Raw genomic sequence first — 24312 nt, 5'->3', positions numbered from 1 at the left:
AAGCTGCTAGTGCTCTTAACTTTCAAGCCACCTCTCTGGTCCTAGACTAGAGAGCTCCTAGTTCTTCTGGTACTAATAACTACACCCTTCTTCTTCAGTAGGTAGCATTTCGAAGTGCTAATACCTCAGAATTTGGTTCCACGCATTTAAAAATTAAGTAGTTTTCCACTGTTGGGCTGGGTGCACACTTCCCACAGAATGCAGATTGTGTATGGCTGCTAGTCTATCAACTTCAAAGTCCCACCTTCTCACGGGGAGCTCAACCAGTTAAAGAAGAGCACAGTCCTCCCTTGCCCTCAGCTCCTTGCTTCTCAGTCCTTGAGAGGCCTTACACGTGTGTGAGAGAGTCTATGTTCGTGTGTGTCTATAAAATGACGAAGTTGGGTATTGAAGAAAAAGACTGGATGGCCTGTAGAATTTATTTTCTTTACAGAGTTCCTCAGCATAGAGATTCTCAGTGTAAAAATAAAACCATTAGTTAAGGAGTCTCAGTTTTAAATAAAATATTCATCACCAGTCCATTCCAAAAAGTAATTGTGAATGCTTTCTAGTAATCTTGGGTTAGAGTCTTCAAAGTCTCCCATTTGTCAAGCAGACATGAATGTTCAAATGTAGCTTTGTATGCAATGAAATGTTTATTCAATGTTAAACAGAGTGCAAACTTTCAAGTTGTCAATGCAATTTATATAATCTATAGTTGTTATATAATTTAAAATAGAAAAAGTATAAGAGTAGTACCAAAAAGCCCACAAACCAGTACCCCAAATTTATTAACATTTTTTGCCACTTCCACACCAGAGCCGGTGAGTTTAAATGTAGCTCATACCTTTGGATTAGAGAGTTTATCAGAATCAGTGTTAAATCTAAAGCTCACAAGAACATTCAGAACCAAGAGAGATGAAAAATTCTACAGTATAAGTCAGGGCCAACTTTGAACTTGTGGTCCTCCTGCCTCTGCCTCCAGAGGGCTGGGACTACAGGAAGGTACCAGCATAATCAGCCTAGACTGCTTTTTAAGGAAACATCACATTCTTGGTCTTTAAAAAAAAAAAAAAAAAAAAAAAAAAAAAGAGTTATTGCCAAACTATGAAAAAAGGAATCCTACCTGAAGACTGTAATCAAATACAACATTCAGGCCCCTCCCCTGTCTACCAACAACCAATATGGCTGCCATTAAGCAATCTCTATTATAGGATCTGAGTTCCCATTTCCTCTGGCAATCATAGCCACACACTTCCCCTTCAGTGGGTAGAATTCATAGTGCTATGAAAGGTCTACATTACTTCAGAACCTCCACATTTGGTTCCACACATACAATCATGTCACAATCTACTGGTTTCCCCAAAAGGTCATTGGGTGGTATAAGTCTTCTGATTGTGCTTTAGCTGTGGAACAAAGTTCTAAAAATAAAACAAAACAAAACAAAAAACCCACAATTCTGGAAGATTCAAGAATACATGGGCATGACCTTGTCTAAGGACATCACCTGGATGAACAGTATTCACTGTTCATACTGAAGGAGTGGGAAATGCACCCCAGGCAGCAGATACTTCTTCCGCTTTACCTCAGGCCAAGTCCCCTTCCTCTCCAGCCATGCTTGAGAAAGGCTTTGTCCCCAGTGTCCACTGAAATACCACCCACATCCCTTCAGTAGGTATCTGTCAGGGAGGTGACACTGAAGGCCTGCTGCAGCTCACTCTTGCTGGTGGGCTTCCAAGGGTAAAACAGTACCGAGTGCTTTTTCTTAATCATGAGGAAGCCGTTGTCACTAAACCTCCCCGGAATGCTTCCTACGTCCAACCAAACAAAGGGAGCGATGGCTGACGTTTTCAGATCAAAAACAAATACATCGCCCTTCTGAGAGATGCTGACCTGAAAAAATAAAAAAGGTAAGTGAAATGAAGGACAAGAGAGCTGCAGTCGACATCTGTCAGCTAGACATTTACGTGGGCCTAATAAAAACTGCATTTCCCAACACTTCGGGCGGAACTGCCAAAGTCATACATTCTGTGAAGTTGTGACACTTGCCAGTATCTGGAAAAATAATGATTTAAGTCTGCGGAAAATTACCAATTGTCTTCTCAAACCAAGGAAATGCACATATTTGCCAGTTATTAAGGAAAATATCTCTGAGAAGCTGAAAGCCCAAGAAAGGGGCACTTGGCATTTTGATGGCTTAAAGTGACTGTTTCAAAGGATTAGGACTGGACCGAGCTTCAGAGCATAACTGTGGAGCTCCTAAACCCAGGAATGAAGTCACATCACATGCTACCAAATCCTGGCACCTCCTCTTCCAACGAAGCCCCCAATTCAACACAAGCAAGCAAATCATATGGCTTACCCCGCCCGGGCCAGGAGGCACCAGGTGAATGAAGCCTTGGCTTCTATTGCTGCAAGACCAAGTCCAAAAGAGGCACCAGGACCTCGCTTTCTCTGATGCCTACTCTGGAGAAAGAAGTCACATGGATGTGTACCTTACAGCAGAGCTGGGTTTGACCTTAAGCTCTGGGTTCACAGAGATGAGCACAGTAAGTGCTCCTAAACAATAACTGCTAATCAACATTATTAGAAGGATGAGTCTCACTGATATGCTAATAGAAGAAGCCCTTCTGCTATCTGACTCCCAATTGTCATGAGTAACCAAAGTCTAGCTAAAACAAGAAACAAATAAATGAATTTTTAAAAAACAAATTGTCTTTTAGAGGGGTGTGTGTGTGTGTGTGTGTGTGTGTGCACAAGTAAGCACACTGAGACCACAGGTCACGGTCAAGTACCCTCTAAAGTTGCTTATCCACTTTATTTTTTGAGACAGGGTCTCTGAGTCTAGAGCCCTCCAGTTCAGCTAGACTGGCTGGCCAGCAAGGCCTAGGACTGCTCCGTGCCTCTGCCTCTCCAATGCTAGGATTACAGAAATAAGCTGCCGCAACTGGCTTTTTACTTGGGTTTTCTGGGATCCAAACTCAGATGTCCATGCTTGTTAGCACTGTAGTGACGGAGCCATCTCACCAACGACAACAACAAGCCACACTATGATTTTAAAGTCCTAAGTTGATAGATTTTGAATGTGACTGTTATGTAGCTGACATTGCTGTCTATGGCTGTACATCAGTCATTCTGTCACTGTGGTAAAACACCAGGGTAACATCCAGAAGAGTTTGTTTGGGCTCATACTTGCAGAGTGTTAAGATTCCGTAATGGGAGAGCAGAGGCCCGGCAGCAAGCAGCAGGCCTGGCAGCAGGAACAGAAGCTGAGGATGCGGATCCTGGACCACAAGCACAAAGCAGGGAGGGTGAACTAGAAACGGAATGAGTTTTAAACTCTCAAAGCCTGCCTCCAAGAAACCTGAACTTCCTAAACCTCCACAAACAGCATCACCCACTGGAGACCAAATACACAAGCCTTCTGGGGACATTTTCACATTAAGACAGCATGGGTTGTTTCTTGCTTTGCTGTTTAAAAAAGAAAAATAGAAACTGACACAAGCACACGGCAACTTTCTTATCTCTGTTCTACCTCGTGTTCCAAAGAAGGTATGTTTTTAGTTGTTTTAACTTCTTCTGGGAAAAAAAAAAAGGCCCTTTTATATTTATCCTTTCGAAAGTCAATTAAAAATTTCAATAAACTATGTAACAAGTTGAAATTGGCTAAACAGAGAATGAAAGTTTCTAGAAAAAAATATTGTCTGTTTTTACGTGGAGGGAGAAAAGGAAGGAAAGGTTTTCAATCAAGTAGATCAATGCCAGGTTTACCAGCTGCATTAATTTGGAAGAAAAAAAACACGTGTCCTGATTATCCTTTTTTTTTTTCTTTTTTTTCCCCCCTTGTCAATTATAAAGAGACTTGGTGACTAAGGGACTTTGAAGCAATGAATCAAAGACAGAGGAGGAGTTGTTAATGAACTATCCTGGAGTCAAACTGGAGTGATTCACTTTCTGTTCTTCCTGGGCCCTGGGACATTGAGTTGCTGCCTAACACTCAGTGCACTGGTTATCTCACTTGCAACACAAGATCGCAGCCCGTCTGGGAGATCGTGGAAGCCAGAGCTTATGCAATAGCGTGCAGACAACAGAGTCCGGAGCCCAGTGGAGATGCAACCTGTGTAGAGGCCACCTCTCCACCACTGCAGCCCTACCAACGAAAGGTAACAGGGCACCCCAGTGTAGCAGAAACTGATTGCAAACAAATCCTGAAGTAGAAATAAAAATGACTTAGTCTTAGCATCCAGTAGGAAGAGAGGGACCATCCCCAGGTCGCAAGCTAACAGTACTAAAAGGTAAAGTACCAGGAAGCTGCTCGTTTGCCCAAGAGAAGGAACACCCCACAGGCCACTGGACCCCAGACAAGAGACACTTACAGTGATGTTGGCCTTGACCAGCCCTTTAGCATCCTTCAGGGAGGACAGGAAATGGTAGTTGGTTGGGCTGAAGAGTGCTTTGTCCGTTGAAAGGTAAAAGGAAACCACACAGGTTTCCCTCGTACAACCCCTACATCTCTTCAGCAGCTTAGACACCGGACTCTTGAATAGAACCACAGCCTCCCCGGCCTTAATCACAATACTTGAATTCACCAGGGAGCACACAGGCTTCAGGGAGCTCCAGTGATGGAGCCTCACCTGGGGAGAAAAAAAATGACAAGGACCATTCTTGCTTACCCTTTTGCTTGTCTATTTAGAGAGGAATGTTGGCTGGACAGCAGAACAGTGGAACCCATCAACCAGAACACTTGCCTTTGCACTCCCGCCCTTCAAAACTCTAGCCACGTAACTCATTACTCAACTTCCATTACCCAGGATCCATTTCTCCATGAATACAATGAGGAGAACAACATTGAAAACCTTACTGCCTGTCATGAGAATTAAAAATGGCAAGAACTCGGCACGCTGCAGGTCTTCTGGAGTTTGGAACCTGCTTCTACTGTTAGTGGCATTGTCTAAACTGGAGACATCCAAAGGTTTCTAAGTCTTCCTCTTGACTTAAACTGGCAACACAAGTTTATTTTTCTATGTACCTGTTCTGGATAGTTTTACTGATTTCAACCTTACCACGCCCCTTTAACCACTTCTGGGAAATGTGGACTACTCCCAGCTTCTCACAGTGATAATCTTACACTTTGCCCCGTTCTTCATGTAATTCTTTTATTCATTTTTCATAGATAATACTAAGGGAGACAGACTAGTTTTATTTGACAACTGAGGGAATTGAATCCCCATGATGATAACGGTTTTGCTCAGGTTATATAATACGCGGCAGACATTAGCCTGAATAGTGTATGTCTACACAGCCATGCATATGCTACAAATATTAAAAGCATCTCGAGGTGGATTAACTTCTCCTTTGTTCATTCCCAAAAGAATATCACCAAACAATTAAAGAAGTCATCTAAAAGTTGCCCTCAACTTTAGAGACAGGAAAAAAAAAAATCCAAGTAACTCACGGTGAGCTTTGTGTGGTAGTCTTTGTGAAGATCTGACACGCCATAGACATAAAAAACACCTTCATCTTCAAAACCTACTGGCAACAGTGGAGCGAAGAAACGCCGAGCAAAGTAATGCAGCATTTTCCATTTTCCTCCGTACTCTGAAAATAGCCGAGAGAGTCAGAGACACCAGGAGCAAGCAGCTGGGGGCTGGGGCCACATGAGCAGTAGCTGGGCTTGTCAGAATTTTTTGAAGCATGTGTATGAGAGGGAGTTTGTATTAGGGTGAACCTGGTGTTCTGGAGACTGTGTCATGAGAAGCTTACAACATCAGAAAGATAAAGGTAGGTAGGAACTATCTATTTTCCAAAGGAAGACTCAAGCACTTACTTGACACATGCTGGGGACAGCACCTTGAGCCCAGATCTTACTCCAAGACTGGCCTTTCTCAGAGCTAGCCCTGCTTCTGGAAGCTCAGCACTTATGATATTGTTTTTGTTTTGTTTTGTTTTGTTTTGTTTTGTTCTGTTCTGTTTTGTTTGAGATCAAGATCCAGATTGGCCCTAATCCCTAGGCTTTCAAACTTCAGTCTCTTCATGCTGGAGTGACAAGAGTAAACCAACATGCTCTGGTTACCAGTGTTCTGTTTTACCACACACAAATTTTCATTCATAAGAATTATCTAGACTCCATTCCCCTTTTCCCATGGCTACAAAAATCTTCTAAGCAATGCAAAACAGGCACTAAACAAACATTTGTTTCAGAATCAGATTGAACATCCAAATCCATGGCAATTAATACTACCTTCCCCAATATGATCTGAAAGTGTCGGAACTCTGTAGAATCCCACACCTGGTTCAGATGTCTAGTAGGCTGAACCTCCTTTGGTTCCTTTGAATTGGTTATATCAGAATTGGTTATATTTGAACTGCTATTATAAAATACCATGACCAAAAGTAACTTTCAAAAGAAAGGATTTCTTTGGGCATAAAGTTCCACAGAGGGAGTCTACAATGTGGAGAAGGCACGGCATGGTAGCAGGAGCTAACTGGTCACATTTTAACCACACAGAGGAAGCAGAGAGAACAAGCAGGAAGTGGGGCAAGGCTATACACCCGCAAAGCCCCGCCTCCTGAGACAAAGTTTCTTTGCCAAAAGAAAGGTTCCATAACCTCCCCAGACAGAACTCCCAGCAGGGAACTAAGTGTTTGAATACATGAGCCTATGGGGTACACTTATTCAAACCACTACGGCTTATCATTCCACCTTTTAATTTTCTTCCTTTCTCAAAATCTGTCTGAGAATAAAAATTCTCCCCAATAAAGAACCACCTCTGCAGAAGAACAAGACAAAGAAAAAAGAGTGGAGAAAAAAAAAAAAACCTTCTCCATGAAGTGGATGTATAAAATAAATCTTAGTTTTGTTAAAACGGGGAATGAGCTTTCTAGAAAATAGTGTTAGCTACTGTCCGGAGGAGGGGGAAATGAAGTAAAGATTTAATTAACTAAACAGATAACATTTTTTCCAGCTGCATGATTTTTAGAAAAACATCCTGATTATCCTTTTTTTTTTTTGTCAATTATAAAGCAATTTGGTGACTAAGCCATTTTGAAGCAATAAATCAAAGACAGTGCAATGATTAATAGACTGTACTTAAAGAGGGAAAACTGGAGTGATTCAAGCAGCCTCCAAAGCTCGCTAAGCCTCAGAACACTGAGCTTGCTGCCTAACTTCTGTGGACTGCTTTCTCACTTGCAAAAGCAGATCATAGGGAGTGCTTCAGGGATGGTGCACAGGAGGGAACCTAGGACAGAGCCTGGAACACAGAGTCACAATTGCCTCCACTGAGAGAGACAGAGACAGGGAGGTGGTAACACACTGGGAGAGACAGAGACAGGGAGGTGATCATGCGATGTACAGTGCAAGTTGTGGAGGTGAATGAAAGATAAGACCCCAATTCTATCTAGTTTTGCAAAATTTCATGCCTGAAAAATCTCACTCCCGGTGGTTCCTGTTTTCTTAGAGCAGCAATTGGTGGGAGAAGCGTAGTGCAGACAAGCCAGTCCAGTTGGATTTTTACTGGGGAAGTTTTCTGCTAGTGGGAGATGGCTCCTGGGAAAATCTACAGTCTCGTGTATGACATATGACAACCATTAGAGCGGAGAGACTGCCAGTCGGCAGCATCACTCTTTGCCCTTATAGCATCCCAGGATGCCCTCTACCGAAGGTCAGAGACCCGTTATGACTCCTTAGCTTTTTAGAGATACAGATGAAATCATTCAAACCGCAAATTCCATGCCAGGCGTGTCACCTACTGCTCGTTGAGCTGGCTCCTACTTGTATTTCTGACTCTGCTGCCTTTTCCAAGGCACAGACGGAGCATGTAATGAAGGTTTTATAGCATTAAGTCAGATTCATCGAGAGGGACACTTTGTCATTTACATGAGCCAACCTTCTGCTCGGCAGAATTCTTCCACACAGAACAAGGTAAATGCCCTTTGGGCCCTGAAATAAAACCTCTTAAATAAACACAGAGTCCTATGTGATGAGGACTGGGAGACTGTTCACAAAATGAAGATGGGGAGTTGGTAAATTGCTTGCCACGCAAGTTCAGATGCTCAGCACCCATGAAAAAGCTGCTTACGTCAGCATGCCTTGCACTGGGAGAGGAGAGACTGGGGATCCTAGGGGCTTGCAGACTGGTCAGCCTCAGTGAATCCATGAGCTCGAGAGCTCCAGGTCTGGGGTTGAGGTGAGGTAGGAGAGTAAGGTACAGAGTGATTGATGAAGACACCTCATACTGACCTTTGGTCCATACACACACCTCTCCACCCCTTATCACACCTGGGCTCTCTATACGCAAACCCACTCCTCCACAGCCTACTGTGACTTTGCTGAGAATAGCGGGCTCACCAAAAGACTGCTGGGGTAGACTGTTGAGTTCACTGAGGGTTCAGGGAATAGCCTCTTTGGCCTAGTTCTCCTTGAGGTAATCTGATTCTTTTGGCTGCGTGCTTTCCCAGTCCATCTCCACACAGGCATTGATTTCTCTCACACAAAGAGATACTTACCAAGAGAGGCCCAGGAAGGAGCCTGCCAGATATCATTCAACTGCCAGTACAGTGCCCCCATGGTGTGCCCTTCTCCTTTCACTATCTCGCTGCGGCTTCGCATGTAGAACTCGGTTTCTGTTTTGATACACTGGGCCTGCATCACCTGATCAGGGAAGCAGTCACAAACAGGCGTTACTGTTCGATGCAGGCTGTCTAGATATCAGAAATTACAGGCTTGGGGCAGTTTGATTCTTTGCTTGCTTGCCTGGTTGGGTTTCTGGGTGTTTTTTTTGGGTTTTTTTTTTTTTTTTTTTTTTTTTTGAGTAAATTGAATAAACTAGAGAGTTGGACTTGCATTGATTAGAGTTGCATTATTTTTATTAATTAAATTAATAAATTTTACTACATTAAATCTGGAGCTAGTCCCTTGCCATGAGAGAAACTGCTGTCTACAACAGGGTTGGGGAGGAACTTGGTGTTTTATTTGTTATAACAGCAGATGATGGAGGAAATGGGATGTCCTGAAAGCCAATGATGGTGTAGGAAATGAGGGAAAGAAGAACTGTCATTCCGGAACAAAAGCTGTATCGGTCGAACAGCACGCTGTCTTGCAACAGCAGATTCTGCACATACATTCATAACTCTGGAAAACTCTTATTAGGAAGAAAGCTACAAGGAAATCCACATTGCTGTTATGAGTAAGTCAGTCGGTCTCTATTTTTCTAGACTAACTTCTCACATCCTGGTTTTTGATAATTAACCTGCAATTTCTTACGGCTGTCATTTCTCCATTAGAGCAGGATGGGTGGTTTTCTACCAACAAGTGAAGCACATTTAGTTCTTGTTTAAGAGGCACGGGAACACTCTAAGCAGCTCCTTAGTGACTGTCATCATCCACTGGAAAATTGGTTCTTCTTATGTACAGTCGCTCTTACTGACACTGATGCTGGACCTTGTGGTCTTAGCTTGGAATTCTGCTTGGGAGGGCGCGAGGATGGTCAGAGAGCCTCCGAGATGGTCAGAGCAACAAGATCTCACTCAGAGAACAGAGTGACCTTAGAACAGGGTGTGGATCACTCCAAAAAGAAAAAAGGAGCTTTCCTGGACACTAGGAAGCTAAGTGCAGATTGCTTCTTTCTATAAACAAAGCTCAGACCAGGGAGAAGATTTCAGATGGCAGGGGCTGGATGCAAAGAAACAATGAGGTGACTGGTCGAGAGTCAGAGACACACATTTCCAGAAGGGTGACATCACAGTTATCCAATAGAGACAATGGATATGTTCATGATAGAAGACAGGCCAATGATATGAGCTCGTGTGATACAGCAAAGGGGCTTAGTAGAAAAGTAAGGATTGTCCCAAGAGGATAGAACAGAACCTTCCAGCCAGAGAGAACAGTGTGTGTGTGTGTGTGTGTGTGTGTGTGTGCGTGCGTATCCATTATGCACTCACATGAGTGCATGGGCTTGCTAAGAACAGACAGCAGACTCAAGTGGCCTGAGCATAGAAAGCCTGGAGCAATGGAAGAATCTGGCAGGAATTCTAATCCTGACTAGAAAAACAGAGAAAAGCGTGGCCGAGTTCTGCTGTATCCTAAGAGCAACTGAAGTCCTGGGCTGCTGTCTGGTGGAAGAGAGATGTGGCCAACTTGCATTTCCAAAATGCCATTAGAATTCTGAGCAGAGACAGGGCTAGGGATTAGCGTGATAGATCTAGGGAGACATCACTGCTGAAGCTTCTATTGAAGAGGGGTGTGTGTGTGTGTGTGTGTGTGTGTGTACATGTGTGTATGATTATGTGTGTGATTAAGTTGTATGTGTGATTAAGTTTTGTGTGTGTGATTAACTTTTGTGTGTGTGCATGTGTGTGTATGTGTGTGTGATTAAGTTGTGTGTGGGTGTGTGTGTGTGTGTACATGTGTGTGTGATTAAGTTATGTGTGTGATTAAGTTGTATGTGTGATTAAGTTGTGTGTGTGATTAAGTTTTGTGTGTGTACATGTGTGTATGTGTGTGTGATTAAGGTGTGTGTGTGTGTGTGTGTGTGTGTGTGTGTGTGTGATTAAGTTGTGTGTGGGTGTGTGTGTGTGTGTACATGTGTGTGTGATTAAGTTATGTGTGTGATTAAGTTGTATGTGTGATTAAGTTGTGTGTGTGATTAAGTTTTGTGTGTGTACATGTGTGTATGTGTGTGTGATTAAGGTGTGTGTGTGTGTGTGTGTGTGTGTGTGTGTGTGTCTTAGCTGATTAAGATACAGCCTTCCCATTCTGAGCCAGGCTCCTAGAGCTGACAGCAATGACAGCCAGAGAGTGCTACACAGGACAGTAAAAACAGATCTCTGCAGCAAACAGCATTTGTGACAGATCAGAATGACCACAGTGTACACTTGGAATGTGTTCCTCTAAAAATACCTTAGGAGATGAAAGAAAAAAAAAAATAGACCAAAGAATTCTTTCTGTCAGTCAAGCTAATCTGCAGTTTGACTCAGAATCTCTAGCCAAGTTCCTTGTAAAAAAAAAAAAAAAAATACCACTCTTATCTGAACTAAACAGAGCAGGATTTATCTCCTTTGAGACTTCGATACCTATGCACGGAGAATCTGGGTCCCTGGAGTAAAGTATCTGCCAGTGTATTGAGTTGCAGTACCTAACCAACTTTGTAAAGCAATTTCGAGAATTTCTTTTTTTATTATTGGATATTTTCTTTATTTACATTTCAAATGTTATCCCCTTTCCCGGATTTCCTCCTCCTGGAACCCCCTATTCCATCCCCCTCCCCTGCTTCTATGAGGGTATTCCCCCCACCCACCCACTCTCGCCTCCCCCGCCTTCAGACTCCCCTACACTGGGGCATCAAGCCTTCCCAGGACCAAGGGCTTCTCCTCCCATTGATGCCTGACAAGGCCATCCTCTGCTACATAAGAAGCAGCCAGAAAGTGAAATCTCAGTGGAGATAGATGGGGAGGGTGTATTGGGTCTTGGGTCTATACTAAATATCATTCTATGCCCAATAAATATCTTAAGCTCGGGGCTGGGGGGAGGTTCAGTGAATAAAGCACTTGTCATGCAAGTGTGGGGGCTGAACTTGGGATCCCTGGTGCTCAAGTAAATGCTGCCAGGAATCCTAGCACGTGGGAACAGAAACGGGGAATCCTCGGAGCAAGCTAACATTGGTAAGCTCTCTGTTCAGCAGAAGATTTCTCAGTAAAGTCAAGAGTAATGGAGAAAGACACTTTGTGTCAACAGCCACACACACATGCTCCTATATACATACAAATGCACACATATGAACACAAATGCACACACACACACACACACACAAACAATGAAAATTTTAACCTTCCATCAGCATGGAAAGTAACCTATTAGGTTTCAAGATTCATTTAAATCACTGAACTTCCAAATGATGCCCTTTCAGCTATGCTACATGTGGTCTCTGGGGACAGCATCAATTAAAGCTCCCGCCAATGTAGCTTATACATCCAATGCCCTGATTCACCAGAAACCCCTTCTCACCCTGAGATTCATGAGTCACTCATGGTGTGAAGGGCTCACCAGAGGTGCACGGAGTCTCCATTGTGCCCCTAAGAAACAACTTTAGATTCCAGAACACCCTGGACTCAAAGTATCCCTGAAGGCTGGACCATTCCTCACATGCCAACAAAGTTAAGGAGCACAGCACTCTAAGAATGGCCCTGAGATCAGAATCAGCCTTGACCCATGAGTTACAGCATGGAAGAAGCACCCATTCAAGGCATCTGGGAGAGATGCAACTTTCCTTAGATTTATATATAAGAGAAAACCAAACACCAGAGGAATGTGCATAATACAAGGTATCAGTACAAGAGATCGCCTACATCAGGCAGAGAAAAAGCTTTCAGGACGAAGTATGAACTATAAAGAATGGCTAGTGTTTAGCTAACTCTTAAAATGCCGCAACTAGATGTTTTCCTTATGGCTTTGATGGAGCTAGCATGCTTTTCTTTTTGTTCATGGGAAATTTAATTTTTTTTCAGGAGAGGGTCACCTGGCTCTAAGATCATTTGTAATCTTATTAACATATATTGTAACTCAAGCTAGTTATTCTCACTATATATATATATATATATATATATATATATATATATATACACAAATATATACACACATATACACATATGTAGATATGTGTGTGTGGTGTGTGTCACAGTCTGTGTGCTTCTGTGTGTTTCAAATACAGGGTGTTAGAAAAAATGCTTTCTAACATTTAATCTTTTTTTTCTGCGTTTTCTCTGTATAGTCCTGGTTGTCCTGGAATTCGTTCTGTAGACCAGGCTGGCCTTAAACTTTCAGGGATCCACCTGACTCTGCCTCCTAAGGGCTGGGATTAACTGTGTGCTCCACCATCACCCGGCAACCTTTATTCTTTAAATACAAGGGCCAGTATTTCCGTTCTCATTTTTCCTCCCTTGTGCTGTCTCTTTTGATAATAATATATGGCAACATAAGCTTGGAAACAATTGTGCATGAATAAAATTCCAGCGTTTAGAGATGGAAGCAGGAAGAGAAGAAACTCAAGGCCATCCTGAGCTCCCTATGGTACTGTCTCAAATAACAAAAAATGAACAAGACCCTCAAACAAATGTGTGTGTGTGTGTGTGTGTGTGTGTGTGTGTGTGTGTGTGTGTGTGTATGCAGGTGGGTGGGTATGTGTGTACATACGTATGTGTATTTGTGTGTATGAGACAAAGTTCAATGCTCTAGTTTTATATTGATGTTTGCTTTGATAAGGATGTTGCCATAAACTGGTAACAACCTTGCCAAACTTAGCTCCTCCCATGTGTTAATTCATGGGTGGGTTTTGTTTCTCCTGCTGAGGTTATTATCACTTAAATGAAATTTAATTATCTTGAATTAGAGCCAGCATATGCCATTCACCACAGTCCTCAATAGATACTTATTTTTATTGTTTTATTTTTGTTTGTTTCTGCGTACCAAGCCCAGTGTGGTAGTTTGAATGAGATGGCCCCCATCGGCTCATATGTTTGAAAGTGTTTTGGAAGTTGGTGGAACTGTTTGGGAAGGAGTAGGAGGTGTGGCCTTGCTAGAGGAAGTGTGCCACTAGAGGTGAGCTTCGAGGTTTAATAAAGTTCATACCATTTCCAATTAGGTTCTCTTTTCCCCTTGTGGTTTAATATTGCCTAAATATGTAATATTGTCTCAAAGTAACCTCCCAGCTACTGTTGCGGTGCCATGCCTGTCTGTCCAGTGCTATCCCCACAATGATCACTATAGACTCTACCACCCTCTGCAACTATGGGCCTCAAATTAAATGCTGTATTTTATCAGCTGCTTTAGTGACAGTGTTTTTTCCATAGCAATATAAAAAGTAGCTAATACACCCAGGGCCTCACATATGCTTAGCAAGAACTCAGGCATCAGTGACACCCCAGCTCCACAAGCCTTCATAATCATTATTCTCAGCTATTTAAATTATTGGTCAATTTCTATAAAATATTTGCTTTCAACATTTAAATCATATATATGTTCATTGCTACTTACAACATAGTTATTTCTGTAATCCATTCTAACATTAGCGTCAGTGTTATAATTTATTTTTCTAGCATAATTAGGTAAATATCATAAATCCCTAAGAATTTTCAAACTTTAAAAATATTAAAAATTAAAGCAGATCTCTTTTTTAAATCTTTATTTTTACTTATTAGATTTATTCATATTTTGCTTTATGTGTGAATGTTTTATCTGCATGCACGAAAACAGGGCATCAGATCCCTGGTAGCTGGAGTTACAGATGGTTGTGAACCACCACACGGGTGTTGGAAATCAAACCCAGGTCCTGTGCAAGAGCAACAAGTGCCCTTAACTGCTGAGCCATCTCTCCATTCCACAGTTAGTAGATCTCTTAACACCCTTGCTCTCTGAAAGGTTCTCTGTCCAGGAGTCCATCATACAAGAAATCAGCATGAAAGAAAATAACCACGGCTCTTGAGCACTTCAGACTCTAGCAGAAAGTAGCACAACCTAGATTCAGATCGTGCCAAGCAAATAACATGAGTCAGGGTTTACCTAGGCCAGGTATTAGTACCCAGGAATAACGTTTAAGATCATTGTGTGGTTTAGATAAACATCTCAAGGGCTTAAGGGTTTGGTCCCCAACTCCATACTAGGCAGCTGTTAAAAATGTTAAGACATAAGGCCTAGTCTTAGGACCATTGGAGGTAAGTCCCTCAAAGAGGACTGTGGAGCTCACCCCTTTCACTTCCTGCTCCTTGAGCTGAGCGCTTTAATTTGGTGAGTTTCTGCCATGATGGGCTGGCATAGGCCTAAAGCAATGGGTCCAGCCAGTCACAGACTAAAACCTTTAAAACATCAAACTAAAAGAGCCTTTCTCTTCCTAAGGTTTTTAAATTCTAGATATTATCATTCTAGATATTTCATTCTAGATATTTATTGATGAAAAACTAATGAAAAAAGGCGGCGGTGGGGAGGAGGCACAGAGCAGCTAGGTGGTCATTGCTATAGCAGAGATGCTACAGGGAAACTTTTGAATTTGAACTTGTTTGCATAAAGTTCGGGGAGAATAGGCTGGGGGAGGGGACCTGATAAGCAGTAGGCAGAGTTTAATGGGAAAATCTGGCAAGAACTCAGAAATCAAAACAGAACATGGAACGGAAGAGCCAGGGACTGATGAGGTTTCAGCCAGAAGTGAGAGCTGAGCTGGGAATTAGCAGTGTTGTGGCAAAGAGTTGGATGCACATCGTCCATTCCTGAGACTTCGTGGGAGACAGGTTAGCTTATCTGGCAAAGGGAACAACCCTAAGCAACACGGCATTTAGACCATGACATAGGCATCGCTCACTACTTAGTCCCATTGTACAGATCTAAAGCAAGGACGAGCAGAGAAGCAAGACTTTAAAATAACTGAAGCTTAACCAGAAAAGAAACAAGCACAATCTTTCTGTCAAAGATGTACAAGGAGGGAGAAAATAAGCCAAGGGTACTCTACTGGAACAGTACGGAAAGTGGCCCCGCCCACCGCAGGCTCAGTAGTTCAAGGGAAGTGTCCTGAGAAGGGGCTTTTCAGGCTCTGCTTACTCGTGGTTGCCTAGGGCAACAGGACATTCAGAAACCACTGCACCTGTGACTCCACTGGCCCAAGAACAACTCACACCAGCAGCAGACCTTGACTTCTCCCTGTGTCGCTGGTTTTGCAGGCAAAATGTAAGAGTTACAGGGTTGAGGTTTCTTTTTTTTTTTTTGGTCTGCATATTCTTTTTTTTTATTTTATATTTTATTTACATTTAAGACGCCATCCCCTTTCCACATTTCCCCTCCCTAGAACACCCCTGTCCCATGCCCCCCCTTTCCTTTTTGCTTTTATACGATTTTTTTAAATGTTAATCAAAGGATTTATAAGTTTGGTAATGCTCAATCAGAAGCGTAACCCAACACCCAGCCTAGATATAAAAACTATCTTTGACTGGTGGAGACATGTGAACATCTGCCTCCATGTCCCCCCCCCCCTCTTTCTCTCTCTCATCACCTAGCTTCTCCTCTTCTTCATCTTCTCTCCTTGTTCCATCTCTTCCTCTCAGTACTCCTTCCCACTTAGCTCCTTCTACATATCACTCTTCCTATTAAAGTAGAACTTTTCTCTCAAAATACAATTAGAGCATACTTATTCCTAATTGTACCAATGAGGTTCTAGTGAGGTTTCAAAGGAAACCTGAAGAAAAACAGGAAAATGGGTGGTGTGTTGGAAAGTCAGAGTCCATGAAAGTAGCCCCTGGTAGGGTCACATATGGAACTGTAAGATCAAATCGGAAGCTACAGTGGAGACCCTTGGGGTCAGAATCAGCGAGGCTGCAGGGAAGGTAAGAACTCGGGTTCTTGTAGATCACATCCAAGCAGAGCGTGTCATGTTTGCCCTTCTGTACGTGTATTTTCCTCTCTAGTTTTGAGTCTCATGTTTAAGCCTTTGATACATTTTTGTTAACCTTATGTGTGGCATGAATTAGGAGTCCACATTTATTTTTTTGCATTTAAATATATACCTGTTCCAGAACCATGTGTTGAAAGTTCTATCCCCCTCCAGCCCTTTTCATTGTCTTGGGAATGGAAACTAGAAAACACTATAGAAGGTCCTCAAAAATTTTAAAATAGGGCTCCAGTACAGTTTAATAGATACAGTGATAGGTTTAGATCCAAAAAAAATTAAATTAGTTTATCAAAGATACCTACATATCATGTTCTGTATAGTATTATTTTTTTTTACACTTTTTTTCTTTTATTGAATATGCCTGTATGCCAGACGAGGGCATCAGATCACATTGTAGATGGCTGTGAGCCACCATGTGGTTGGTTGCTAGGAATTGAACTCAGAATGTCTGGAAGAGCAGTGGTGCTCTTAACCTCTGAGCCATCTCTCCAGCCCTGTACAGTGTTATTATTAAGAGCCAAAATAGAACCAACCTAAGAGCCTTGTCGATAAACGAATAGGTAAGAAAAACGTGGGTTATGTATCCAGTAGAAAGAAGAAAAGTGTGTCACTTTTGACAATGTTAATCAACCTGGGGGATATTGCAGTAAGGTAAACCAGCTATGCTGGCTAGCTTTTGACAATTTGACACAAACCTAAACATATCTGGTAAGAGGGAATCTCAACTGAGGGACTGTCTCCATCAGATTGGCCTGAAGGCAAGCTCATGGGTCATGTTCTTGATTGGTGATTGATAAGGAAGGGTCCTGTTTCCTGTGTGCAGTGCCACCCTGGGCAGATGGTCTTGGCCTTTTCTGAACAGAAACAGATGGGCCAGGGAGTGGGAGGAAGGACTGGTGGGAGGAAAGAGAGGGGAAACTGTGGTTGGGGTGTAAATAAGTAATTAATTAACAGGTTGAGCAAGCTATGGGGAGCAAGCCAGTAAGCAGTGTCCCTCCATGGCCTCTGCTTCAGTCTCTGACTCCAGGCTCCTACCCAGAGCTCCTTACCCTGACTTCCTTTCATGGTGAGCTCAAATTGAAAGCCAAACCTCCTCAGGTTGCTAGTGATCATGAAGTTTTATCACAGCAATAAAAACCTAAGTAGAGCACAAGCCAGCTTCAGAAGAAAAGTGATACTAAAAACGCTTATATGTGAAGCTGTAAAAAGCTCAACCCATAGACGCAGAGAATAGAATGGTTAGCAGAGGCTGGGAGAGAGGAAAGATGCAGACACACAATTTCAGTTAGAATTTAAACCCAAGAGATCTGTTGTAGAAAAGACAATATTTAATAAGAGTATATTACATATTTCAAAAATGCTAAGAAAGCAGATTCAGTGTTATTACCTCAAAAAAAAAAAAAAGATACATATGTGAGAACATGCATATGTTTAATAGCTTGGTTTTGACACTCCATGGGTGTCCTGGCCACTTTTCTTGCTGGTGTGGCAGAGGCACATTAAGGGAGAAATGGTTTACTTTGGCTCATAGTTCTAGTTCACAGGTCACTATGGTGGGAGGTCATAGCTACAGAAGCTTAGGGCAGATGGTCATACTCATGCAAAAGCCAGAGCAGAAGGTGACTGATGCCTGTGCTCATCTCACTTTCTCTACTTACACAGCCTAACTTCGCAGCCCAAGAAACAGTACCAACCACAGAACGTGTCTTCCCACCTCAATGAACCCAGTCAAGGTCACTTGCCACAAGAATGCCCAGGGGCCCATGCCCCAGTTGACAATTGAGATTAATTATTACTATATATAAAATGTTGCATTCCATAATTATACACAATTTTTATTTGTCAATTGAAAGAAAACAAAAACTTAATTTTAATTTAAAGATTTCAACTAACCATAGAGAGCACATTTATTTCTAGGCTTCCAGTCTGCTGATTGACTGTGTGCCAGTCTTAATGCAGCAGCTTCACTGTGAGTTTTAATATTAGAAGTGTGAGTTCTCTAACTCTCTTCTTTTTCAAAACTATTGAAAAAGCTGACTATTTGGATATCTTGCATTTCCAGATGAATTTTGGAATCTATGTGCCCGTTTAAAAAAATAAAAAAGAATAGTAGAAATATTGACCAACATTGAACCAATATTGAATCAGTAGGTCTACTCAGAGTGCTGTCATCTTAACAATTAAGCCCGCTGATTTATGAACTCTAAGAGTTGTTTAATTATTTCATTACCTTCAACCAGGTTTTTTTGGGGGGCACTGGTCAATTTGAAAACCTTGTGCCTCTTTGTTGAACTATATGTCCAAGTACAGATAGTCCCTGATAACAGTGGTTTGATTTATGATTCTTCAATTTTGTAATGATGAAGATACTGTATACTCAGCAGAAACTGATCCTCCAATTTTGAATTTTTATTTTTTTCCTGATGCTAATACTATGTGGTATAATAACCTCCTCTTCCCATGAAACCATAAGCTCATAGGGTCAGAACAGTAAACAGCTGATGGTTGCAGCCAATTGTAATGTGGCTGACATATGATACTTGGTAGGTGAGGTGTTTGGTAGGTAGGTAGCTTTAATTGTCAACTTGGCACAGCATAGGGTCATCTGAGAGGAAAGACTTGATTGAAGAATTGTTTAATCAGATTATCTTGCAGAAGCATGTCTGTGGGGGTTTGTCTCCATTATCTATTGTTGAGGAAGGGCACAAGCCCTTGTGGTGGCACCACCCCTAAGCAGGTAATTCTATGTTAAATAAGAAAGCTTGCTAACTAGGTCTGAGTCTATGAGTGAGCCAGCAAGCACCATTTCTCCAAGGCTTCTTCTGCTTCAAGTCCTTGCTTGATTCCTGCTCTGGCTTTACTCAACGATGACCTGGGAGTATAAATCAAATAAAGCCTTTTGTCCCCTAAGTTGCTTTTTATGATAGAGTTTGTCACAGAAACAGAATAAAATTGGATCCAGTATACTTGTATTCAGTGTTCTATTGGACATCCCAGCCAGAGCGTTTGTGAGTAAAGGAAGCCAGACATCCAGAAGGGAAACAGACATGAAACTATTGCTATTTGCTGCCTGGTGACTTGATCTTCTATGGGATGCACTCAAGAGTAAAGGAAAATCTTGCTAGAGCTAAGGAATGAGGCTCTTTTCAAGTTCATAGTGCATAAGATCAAAATAAAAATATCCATTTTATTTTTATAAAATAGCCACAAACGAGTGAGTTTAAATAATTTAAAGTGAAACTAAGTAAACGATACCAGTTTTAATAATGCCCAAGAGGATAAAATAAAGATTATCTTTGACTTATGACGATGTTTCATTGATATAAGCTCATCACAAATTGAAATGACCGTAAATTAAGTGAGGATAAACCCCACTTGGTTAGTTGTGATAGGTCTAATCAAATACTCTACTTCTTCATGGGTCAGTTTTTCACCATTTCACTAGTAATACATTCATTTTTTTTATAAGTTTCTTTACATTCCTCATCACAGCTGTTCATAATTTTCCCTTACAATCATTGCTACTCCTACAAGGTTCTATTTCCTCCTCCATTCCTGATTTGGTCGTGTGACTCTTCACTAGACTAGTCCATCTAGTCTATCCAAAACATTATCCATTTTGTTGATCTTTCCAAAGAACCGTCACTGTCATCTTCTCTAGTGCTTCAGTAGGGTTCTGGAGACTAATGAGTCAGCTGTGCCTCAATAGTTGCACAACTTCTATGTTCTCAACTGTAAGGTGGTGGAATCTCACACAAATAATTTAAAAAGTGGAATTTTGTCCTAGTCATTGATGTGAGTTCTTGAGCAAAAAACATTGCTCTCTTCTGAACCTCTGTTTCCTCAGGCATGAGATCAAATAGTGTCTGTTTCTGTAGCTCAGTGGGCTTGCCTAGCATGCATGAGGCCTTGGGTTTAATTCTCTCAATATTGCCACAATAAAAAACTAAACAAAAATCTACTTTATGATACACATAACTAATACAATGTCTGGAGATGTTAGAATTCCATGGGAAACAGTTCAAAACATTCTGTGGCCAAGCATCAGACATTTAGTAGACACTCAGAGGAATCTTGATTGCCTGATTATTAAATCACATGATGACTTGAAAAGATTCTAATATATGCCATGTGCTATGTTAGCAAACACTCCTTCATTTCCCTCAACGAAAAACACACACACACACACATCTTTCCTATGGCACTTGGAATGGAAGCCAGAGCATATCAGGAAAGTGCTGTGTCACTGAGAAATACTCCTAGCTGTAATTCATGTATCTGATAAGAGTTATCCTAGGTAAGACTATCTATAAAACAAATAACATAAGTAGAAATCTTGAACAAACAAACACTTCACTAATAAAGCTACCCAAATGGTTACTATGCTCTGCAGGGCAGTGGTGCCACATGCCTTCAATCCTGGCACTTGGGAGACACAGATAGGTAGATCTCTGAATTTAAGGCCAGCCTTGTCTACAGAGTGAGTTCTAGGGTAGCCAAGGATACATAGAAAAACCCATCTGGGAAAAACCCAAAAAAGAAAAAGAAAAGTACTTAGTCACATTCTTTAAAAATTTTTTATATGATATGTATGGGTACTTTGCCTGCATGTGTGTCTGTATACCATGTGTGTGCCTGGTGCCACACACAAAAGCCAGAAGAGGGCACTAGATTCCCTGGAGTTGGAGTTATGAGCAGCCACTGGGTGCTGAGAATCAAACCTGGGCCCTCTAGAAGAGCAGCCAGTGCTCTTAATGGCTGAACCACCTCTCCAGCTCTTTAATCTCATTTTTTAACGAAGCAAATGAAAATTAAGCCACTTAAAACACATGCCCACCAGAATTCCCATTATCAAAGACTGACAGCACCAGCTGCTGAAAAGACAGTGAGCTAGCTGGAACTGTAAAACACGGTTCGACAATGTGTCGGTTTGTTTAACCACTCTGGGAAGGTTTCTGACAGCTTCTGTCAAAGCTAAATACTCGGCTTCCTTGGAAATCAGCGATATACCTAAGCAAGTACATTTGTCTACTAATCGTCATCGAAAATCCTGTCCATAGCAGCGTTACTCATAACAGCCTGCAGCTAGAAACAACAGAAGTGTCCTGTAGGAGGGAAACTATACGCAGTGTGATTTATTCCCACGGTGAAACAGCCCAGCACAATACAGAAGAATACACGCTCATTGTATTATCAGCTTAGGCAACTTTCACAGAAGTGTGTTGAGAAAGCAAGTGGAGCTGGGTTGTGTTGAAATCTAAGTGTAGGGAGTACTAATCAAGACAGCAGAGGCAGACGGGCACCAGTGGAGTTCTCTGCTTGTGTGTTTTAGTAGTGACGAGGTTTGCCTGAACATGCAGCATTTGTATTCAAGTAAGCCTTGGTTCAGAACTGGAGTTGCTCCCACGCGGTTTTGCACTCTGCCTTGATGCTTTCTAAGTCTAAACTAGATGGGAGCTCAATGGGACTGATCTGCTGCTTTGCTCTTCCTTTTTCTGTCTCTACCTTTCTCCCTACACTCCCCACCTCCTCCTTCTCTCCCTGTCCACGGGAATACCCACCCTAGCAAGGTGGTCGGCCATCACCAGACTAAAACCAAACAAAACCTGCCAAGTAAGTAATTAATTTAAGAAATCCTGGAACTGAAAGCCAGGCCTTGCCAGGTGAGAGGGAACAGGGCAAAAGCAAGGAAGCACCGACGGGGACGATGCAGGGATGGAGAAATCTTATGTACAATTCTCATCAAAGCCTGTTTAAATGACAGGGAGCAAAGAAGCAGGGAGGAAGGGAGGAGAGTCCGTGTATTCTTTCTCTGGTTCATCCTCTCTAAGCTCCCAATCCCACACACTGTTCTCTTTTCTTATTAGTCATTCATAAGGTTCTGAAGAACAGGATGTGTGCCCACGTCACTTTGTAAGATTCCATTAGCTGAACAAATTTGTAACTATCAAAAGCTTGAACAGAGAAGGCTTTGCACAGAGCTTCCTCGTAAACTTATATATTCCTTCCCTGCTTCGTCTCACAGTAACGAGTGGGTTCTTCTGCCTCCAGTTCTCCCAGCCTTCCAAAGTCTCTTCTCCTTTCTTCTCTGGTTATATCTGTTCCAAATGGCCAAACACCCAGCATGCTCTCTTAATCTGTGATTCACACTACCACTCCCGAAGCTGACTAAACTAAACTGCATGACAGGCACCAGCAGGGCCTCTCACGGACCACCTACACCAGGAGGTGACTTCAGTCTTCACCAACCCCTGAGCTTACAGCCCCCTCTACTGCCCTCATTTGCCCCTAGCATGTATTTGTCGAGCATTTGATGCCAGGTCTTGAGAAACTGATTCTTTAAGGGCACCCAAGTTGTCTGTGTGGAATAGATAACTCTTCTATTATCTAGGGGGAAAGAGCTAGGTTGTGCCTGAAGGCTCAGGTTTGAATTAGACATGATTTATTTGGTAAGCAACAGACATGATGAAAGAGTCAGGCCAGACCAATTACATATAAATGACTGTAAACATTGGTCCTCAATCTATAGCTTGCCTTTTTCTCTTTCTTGGTAGTGCTTTAAAAAATAATAATAATAATTCAAAAGCCAATGATTTTAGTGAAGTACAATTTATCAGCATTTTTCCCATGGTTAGTGTCCTCAAGCTGTAAGAACTCTTCTTTGCCTGTCTCTAAGTCTTAAAGACATTGTCTTGTGTTCTCCCCAAGATGGTTATTGTGTTGCTTCCTTATTTCAGCGGCTTCATTTTCTTTGTCTCAGGGATCAAATCCAAAGCCTGGAGCATGTAAGCATAGCTGTGCTCCAGACCCTCTCATTTGAATCTCAGGTCAATGCTGAGAGTGATCTGTATACATGGAGACTCCCATCTTCCTGTAAAACTATCTTCTCGGTCCAGAACACTTCATCAATGACTCTGCGGTTTTCTACCCGAGCTGCCAGGCTGCAGAGTCAAACACCAGGTAACCATATTGTGTGTGAGTCTATTTCTGTCCCAATAGGAGATTCTGCTACTGCCTTCACTGCTGGACCTTTACACTAATCTTAAACAACAAACACATTTAATACACAATTTTAGAATTTCATAAGCTGCTCTTGTGAGGAGAAACCAAGTAAAAAATTAGATACAGGTTTTATAGGTTGCCTCATCTGTATTGTGAAGAAAACAACAACCTTAACAAGAGCATGCAAACCAAAACATTTTTTCTGCCATACAAAGGCTACCAAATCTGCATGGTGTAGAAGCCTATCAGCGCCATACTAAGAATGGCTTACCTGAGTAAGGTAGATAGTATCTTTAAAAGTGCTTAACGGGTCTTTCTTTTCGGGGAGTTTGAAATGCAGCTTAACCTGGTGGAGCATTTCAATGTTGCCATTTTGATGATGCTGCCGATGAAGGGAGAAGCGGCTGTTGTAAGACCAGTCCTCTTGAGTTGAGACCTTGTGAAAAAAGAAAGAGGGTCACAGACCTTAGCCGTAGTACATTCCTGGAAAGTGCTCTACACATCGGGAAAGAACTTAGGAATTGTTCTGTGGTATTAATTCCAAACAGTAAAGAAAAATGTGCTGGGACCTGAACTCAGGGCCACTGGAAGAGCAGTCAGTGCTCTTAACCACTGAGCCATCTCTCCAGCCTGTCATTTCTGTTATTACTGGTAAAGGTCAGCCTGTGCAAGGTAGGATCCGATTTGGTAATAGCGGTCTGCTTTCACACCTAGAAAGTTGCATTGTTTCTCTTAAAAGCCTGGAGTACCAAAACATTATTCTGCTCATTAAAACACATATCACTCATCCCTTCTTCCTGTTGTTGTTGACCTTTGGTTTTCTGAGACTGGAACCTCTATGGCACTCACAGCATCTTCTCCACGTATGTATGACACTGAACTGATTCACCTGCCTCCCGAGTGC

General features: G+C 42.1%; 1 protein-coding gene across 1 annotated transcript in view; it reads right to left on the bottom strand.

Annotated features, from left to right (window-relative positions):
- Positions 1-612: 612 nt before the first annotated feature.
- Manba (mannosidase beta) overlaps positions 613-24312 on the bottom strand; it is a 50441-nt gene continuing 26741 nt past the window's right edge. Inside the window, exons 7-11 of the mRNA XM_034500838.3 lie at positions 23680-23844; positions 8488-8632; positions 5435-5577; positions 4356-4613; positions 613-1872 (exon numbers count right to left, since the gene is read on the bottom strand). Of these exons, the coding sequence (XP_034356729.2) occupies positions 1648-1872; positions 4356-4613; positions 5435-5577; positions 8488-8632; positions 23680-23844 (936 nt within the window). The 3' untranslated portion in view covers positions 613-1647. The remainder of the gene's footprint in view (positions 1873-4355; positions 4614-5434; positions 5578-8487; positions 8633-23679; positions 23845-24312) is intronic.

Source organism: Arvicanthis niloticus, chromosome 4 (assembly GCF_011762505.2).
Source record: "Arvicanthis niloticus isolate mArvNil1 chromosome 4, mArvNil1.pat.X, whole genome shotgun sequence".
Lineage (NCBI taxonomy): Eukaryota > Metazoa > Chordata > Mammalia > Rodentia > Muridae > Arvicanthis > Arvicanthis niloticus.
Note: the sequence above shows the minus strand (reverse complement) of the source record. Positions and strands in the feature narration are given on the sequence as shown.